At 42.3% G+C, this 6,702-nt stretch overlaps 1 protein-coding gene across 1 annotated transcript in view; it reads right to left on the bottom strand.

The window, feature by feature from the left end:
- The window catches only part of LOC112123441 (transmembrane 9 superfamily member 2-like), a 41,142-nt gene extending 34,778 nt beyond the window's left edge, over nucleotides 1-6,364 (bottom strand). The window contains exons 1-5 of the mRNA XM_026652939.2: nucleotides 6,135-6,364; nucleotides 3,470-3,537; nucleotides 1,990-2,083; nucleotides 793-920; nucleotides 419-548 (exon numbers count right to left, since the gene is read on the bottom strand). Coding sequence (XP_026508724.1) covers nucleotides 419-548; nucleotides 793-920; nucleotides 1,990-2,083; nucleotides 3,470-3,537; nucleotides 6,135-6,260 — 546 coding nt within the window. The 5' untranslated portion in view covers nucleotides 6,261-6,364. The remainder of the gene's footprint in view (nucleotides 1-418; nucleotides 549-792; nucleotides 921-1,989; nucleotides 2,084-3,469; nucleotides 3,538-6,134) is intronic.
- Between the last annotated feature and the right edge of the window lie 338 nt (nucleotides 6,365-6,702).

The raw sequence follows: 6,702 nt of genomic DNA, 5'->3' as shown, positions 1-6,702 counted from the left end.
GTGGGTAAAAAACCTCACTTCTAAAAACCCACGAAAGCTTATGCCCAAATAAATCTGTTAGTCTTTAAGGTGCCACCGGACTCCTTGTTGTTTTTGTAGATAGAGACTAACCCGGCTACCCCCGATACTTAACTATAGTGTTTACTACAAACTGCAGCACAACCACATAATGTATAAAAATGAGGAACGTTTGATTACATATAGGTGTGCTTACCTTTGTCGATGCACATACTGTAGATCTTATTTAACTATATTTGTGTTTTGTATATCAAGCCTGTTTTACACTCTGTAAGCACACAGTTATTTATTAAAAACAAAAAACCATGACAAAGACTAACAAGGACATGACCCCAACACCACAGCTTTGTAGCTAGCCCCATATCTGGCCATATTAAAGAAATAAGCTCTCACCACTTACATCAATAATGCAAGCATCTTTAACTCTGCCATCTGTAGTAATAAAACATCCTATTGGAAATCCCGGATTACAGTATTTGTGTTCATCTTCCACTTGATAACACCATGTTACAGGCATATTATCAATAATCCTAGGTAAAGAAATTTTAAACAGGCAACTCCTTAGTAAGAAATGTTATCTAATTATTCCGTTATTTTTAAGTTACATTTCATATGCAAATAAAAGCAACAGGGTTTTAGTTTGGTCTCAAAGAATATTACAGGACAATTACTGGATAGAAGAAAGATAAAAGTGTCACCTCTCAGAACAACTCATTACATTATGTTAATTTTCATTTAGCTGTTCATAGTTCAAAACAGGATGTCTGAACTCACCAGTGATGTTGATAATTCAATTGCATTCCTTTCTTCAAAAAAGCCAGTTTATTTTTGTCATCACTTTTTTCTGGGTCATATGATTTTGTACAAGCTACCTTGCATGTTTCCGTTTTTTTAAATGTAAACTGTTACCAAAACATACAAAAAGAGCAATTTTAAAATTTTGTTCCCAAAGTACCTTTTTAAAAAGCCATTATTTTTCAATCAAAGTTTATTTTTCATCTAGATCCTAGCCTACCCCACTAAAAAGAATTCTTGAAGCCAATGTTGGTTTCATATCAGCAGTTTCAACTCAGTTTGAGAATCAATGCTTATGTACAACTTATGCAAAATATTTCATCTGTACATTCCAAAAAGCACATAAATCTCTGCAATTAGAATAATCCAAGTAAACAACTATTTGAAATGTTAACCATAAGGTTTTTAAAAATAATCCGCTTGCAAATTGATAAAGTATTGCACCAGTAAAGAGAGCAATCACATTAGCTTTACTTAGCACGGTGCATCATGAAATTACTCATTACCAACAATGCCCCTTTTGTATAGTATGTTTTAATTTCAGCTGCTATAGAGCATGACAAACTATGAGGCAATGCTGGCAAATTGCAGCAGCATGGTGGACATTTCCTGCTGAAGCGCACTTTTCCATTAAGGAAGTGTTTTCACACTTTTATATTTCTAATCTGGTTTTACAGTGTGGTTAGAATTTATAGCTGTGTTAGTTAACACATGTTACAACACAATTAAAAATCCTAGGTTATACAAGCCCTAAGAGTGAGTGAAAGTTATTGCTCACAAGTATTCTGAATAGCTTGTGGACCATTTTTATATTGCCACGTCACACCAATAGCTCTACCAAATTGTGTGTGCAAAGGTAACTATACTGAGGACCAAACTAACTTCCATTCTATGTTACCCAAAATTTTGCACATATGCGTACTTGAATAATCTCTGTAAAATATACAATTAAATACACTTGGAAAAAGCATTAGCAGGTTAGGATGGAATTCTCAATTCCCATGCACTAAGTTAACAATGACCAAGATACTGCTTTATAGTGACAGTACAAAATCCATAGTTGTTATCTCCTAGCTTTCTATTATCTGAATATTATTGAAGGAGAGATTTTTTTTAAGTGTGTTAAGACTGCAACTATCAAGTGTAACCACAATCACTTTGGATGGCTAGAATAACCTTATATGGTGATGATGCTATTCTTTCTCCAAACAGGATTTGTCCAAGATTTTCCGAAGGCCTTTTTTCTATCTCATCTTGACAGAAGTCAAAACTGAAAAAAATTAGAGTCTTTAATGTGAATACATTTTAGGCTGAAATTTACAGTTACAAAATAAATTAATTTATTAAGCTATATCTTTGATACAGGAGTTTTCATGGGGTATTTTTTAAACCAACAATGCTTAATATACCATTGAAAGTCTGACTCCAAATGCAGACAGATTAGGTACAATTCACTGCAAAAAGTAACTTTGTTAATCAGTCACCAACGCACTCCATAGTTCCAGCAATATTGTTTAAAATAAATACTGTAAGATTGTAGTAAAAGTGCCGTTTTCAGACAGCAACTGAAGTAAGATAAGTTCCAGACTAAAAGAAGTAAGAAAATCATACAAAGCACTATTGGCATGACATAATGCCAAATGAAGAACAATTAAAAAAAAAAAAAAAAGATTCCTTAAAGATAGAAAATAATTAACATGGCAAGTGTATATTCTGAGGGACAAATCTGATGGCTTTTATACCAGTATGCAAAAAAGATCCATTCACCTGTCCAGAAGTCCCCCTTTACTTGAAACACCTGAAGGTAGGGAAATAGAACTATTCATGATCTCTGTGGGTACATCTACATTATAAAAAACACACTTGAAACTAGTGAATAAGAAGCTTTCCCTAACCAGTGTGTGGGCCTAAGCTATCAATTTCTGCAGCATTTAATGCAACACTTGTAGTGTTGTTTTACTGAGCCAGCCTCCAGTATCTCTGCAGCTATTCATTGCTTTTCCAAGGAAGAGCAGAGTAAAGTTTACAAGAGTATCACTTGTTATTCCCCAGTGTGTTCAGCAGCAAAATTTAAGAATCACACAAATTTCACACTTCTACTTGGCAAAGCTACAAGCAACAGCAAAGGCAGGCAGTAACATTCTTCACAGAAAAGGACCAAAAAAATCCCCCCCAAAAACTAAAAAACAGAGGTTGGGGGCGTAACAGAGTAATGAAGACCTCCTTCCTCTACATAGCAACCAGGAGGCACTGGGAGAAGAGAGACAGAAAGCTCTGGTCTTACAGCAGATAGCTGATAAATTTGAAATTCACCCCCACTTTATCTAATAGATGTCTACATAGAACTCCAAAGCAGGACCCAGGGACAAAACCCCAATAGAAAACCCTAAAACTTCCCCTCTTTCCAAATAGTGTAGGGGTTGAATTACTTAGCAGGACATAGCTAGTGAACCCCTATAACTCCACCAATTGTCATCTTCCATACCTATCTGAGTAGTAGGCTTACTCCTCCAGCTAGCAAGTGTCTGACAGTTCTTTCAAACTGTATATATATGTATCAAGTTATAAATCACATTACTTTAGTTTATATAAAAATAAAGGTGAGGATAGAAAACATGCTTTCAAACACTCTAGAATTGTACTGTAATGTACTTACGCATCATATTCATAAGGTAGAACTGATTCTACTGAGTCCAGTCTATTCACAAATAGCTCAATTTTTGACTAAAAGAATGAAAAAGTATATAAGTAACATACACTGTAATACAAGAAAAGGCAACAGGGCTTTCACCCATGTGAGAAGTATCTTAAACTAGTTAAACCCATTCCAAGTTTAGAAAGGCTCATTTTTTATCCTTTACATTGTGTGTGCAGTGCTAGGAAGACTCACATTAAAGACCTTGACTAGACTAAGGCCTGGTCCACACTAACCCCCCACTTTGGACTAAGGTACGCAAATTCAGCTACATTAATAACGTAGCTGAATTCGAAGTACCTTAGTCCGAACTTACCGCGGGTCCAGACGCGGCAGGCAGGCTCCCCCGTCGATGCCGCGTACTCCTCTCGCCGAGCTGGAGTACCGGCGTCGACGGCGAGCACTTCCGGGATCGATCCGGGATCAATTTATCGCGTCTAGACAAGACGCGATAAATCGATCCCAGAAGATCAATTGCCTGCCGCCGAACCAGGAAGTAAGTGTAGACGTACCCTAAAAATCTTTGCACCTGTTTTCCAGTAGTAGCACAATAATAGCTAGCACTAGTCACTTGTGTAAACATCAGTGCAGACAAAACTCAGGTTTTTAAAACATTGGTTAAAAGCGCTCTAGCTCTAACTACATTAGCACTTACCAGGCTGCTAGCACAGCACAGCTGCACCACTGACTGAAAGACAGGTATCAGGTTTTCTAGTAGAGACACACCTACACAGGTAGACTGTCCACTTTGCAGAACTGAGCAGGAAGTTCTCACATTTTTATGGCACCACATCACAAAAGAAACTGATAATTTTTCAGCACCAATGGTCTCTAATGACAGCAGAAACCAGCGTGCTGTTTGAAGGGCTCAATGGCAATAAGATACAACGTCATAATGCACAAGCAGTCTTGCCCCTCTGCCAAGTTTCCATAGGTGACAAGTTTGAAGCAAGAGGATTTCTGGGCACCTAACAAATGGTTAAAAACATTTTAAAAAAAAGTTTACCGTGCACACAAATGTGTGGATAACACCTAGTTTTAAAATGTTCCCAGAAACTTTGCTTTGTAACTTTTAACTTGGAAATGCTTTCAGAGTTACAGTTTGCACCAGATACACTAAGAACATAAGAACAGCGATAGTGAATCAGACCAATGGTCCATCTAGCCACTATCCTGTCTTCCACAGTGGCCAATGTCAGAGGCTTAAAATGGAATGAACAGTACAGGGCAATTATCAAGTGATCCATCCCCTGCGGCCCAGTCCCAGCTTCTGGCAGTTTGAGGCTTAGAGCATGGTGTGCATCCCTGATCATCTTGGGTAATAGCTATGAACTTATCTAATTCATTTTGAACCCAGTTATACTTTTGGCCTTCACAACATACCTTGGCAATGAGTTCCCCGGATTGACTGTGTGTTGTGTAAACAAGTACTTCCTTTCATTTGTTTTAAACCTGCTGCCTATACATTTCAGTGGGTGACCCCTGGTTCTTCTGTTCCGTGAAGGGATATATAACACTTCCTTATTCACTTTCTCTACATCAGTCATGATTTTATAGACTTCTATCCTATTCCCCCTGTCATCTAAGATGAACGGTCCCAGTCTTTCTAATTTCTCCTCCTATGGAAGCTGTTACATGCTCAATCTTTTGTCTTGCCTTTCTCTGTACCTTTTCCAATTTTAATACATCTTTTTTGAGATGGGGTGACCAGAACTGCATGCAGTGTTCAAAGTGTGGGCATATCATGGATTTATAAAGTGTCCTTATAATATTTTCCGTCTTATTAGCTAGCCCTACCCTAATGGTTCATAACATTCTTATCTGTTTTTGACTGCTGCTGCACAATGATGAGATGTTTTCAGAGAACTATCTACACTAACTTCAAGATATTTTTCCTGCATGATAACAACTAATTTAGCCCTCATGGTTTTCTATGTACAGTACGCTATTCAAAGAAAAGCTGTATTGTATGATAGATCCACTGTTCCTCTGAGAAGCAGCTTGCTCTCACCTAGCACCTGGCCAGGGTTGACAGGCAAGTTCAACATCTTATCTGCACCAGAGATGCTAAAAGCCATGGGGTGTATCCCTGTCCTAACCCCACCACAGGAAAGAGAGAACTGGATGTGAAACGGGTGGGGCGCTCTCCTCCCACCAGAGCCACTTGCTGCCCCATGAAGGGACTGCCCCAAGGATCCCTAAGTTTGACCACTGAGAAAGGGTCATCACCTCCCCATACACACACCCATATGGGCCCTGCTCCATACCCAGCTGGGCAATCCCTCCAACCCTCCCACCCACACACACATACCCCAGGCACAGGGCCCTACTCTATAGTCACCAGGAGGCCCCCTACAAATCCTCCCATCCCATCCACACAGGACCCTGCTCCGTACCCAACTAGGCGCCCCCTACAACACCCCCCCCCCATACCCCTATGGGCCCTACTCCGCACCCAGCCGAGGGCCGCCCTACAAGCCCCCTTTCCCCCAGCCCTTCGCAGGGTGCACCAAACCAGGAGCCCCCACCCAGGGCTCCCCAGCGTCCCCCGACAAGCGGTGCCCGCCCCCAGGAGCGCTGAGCCCAGGCCCTGGCCCACGCAGGGCTCCCCGCGGGCCGCTCTCACCTGGCAGCTATCGCCCGCCTCGTCGGGCTCGCAGAAGCTGACGGGGGCCAAGCCGGGCAGGTAGAAGGCGGCGCAGAGGGGAGCCGAGCAGCCCAGCAGCAGGATCCCGGCAGCCAGCAGCCTCATCGTCCCGCCTGCTGGGAAGGGAGGAAAGCCCGAGCCGGGACCCGACGAAGCTGCACCCAGCTCCAGTGCAGGGGCCGAGCTCAGCGCCTGGCGGGGCGGCGTCACAATCGCGCTACCCGGCGCCTGCGCGCCACGGCACCAGATGATGAGGCCCCGGGCGCCATCTTGAGTGCGGGCAGCGCAACCCTTGGGCGCGACCTTGTGCCCGAGGTGGAAGAAGGAACAATGGCCCCGCCCCCACGTTATGACGCCAGGCGCCTCCTCAGGTGGTTGCCTGACACCTTCCTCCAATCTAGGGGCTGGATTCCAAAGGCAGTGGCCGTAGGCTCTGTCTGTGTCCCCCATACGCTTACCTTCCCCAGGCCTTATAGCACCATCCCCTCATAACTGTCCTCACAGCACCATCCCCTCAGCTCTGCCCTCATGTCCCCATGGCCTTACA

Source organism: Terrapene carolina, unplaced genomic scaffold (genome assembly GCF_002925995.2).
Source record: "Terrapene carolina triunguis isolate 2854851 unplaced genomic scaffold, T_m_triunguis-2.0 Scaffold131, whole genome shotgun sequence".
Taxonomy (NCBI): domain Eukaryota; kingdom Metazoa; phylum Chordata; order Testudines; family Emydidae; genus Terrapene; species Terrapene triunguis.
The sequence above is the reverse complement of the archived record's forward strand: the minus strand, read 5'-3'. Positions and strand labels throughout refer to the sequence as shown.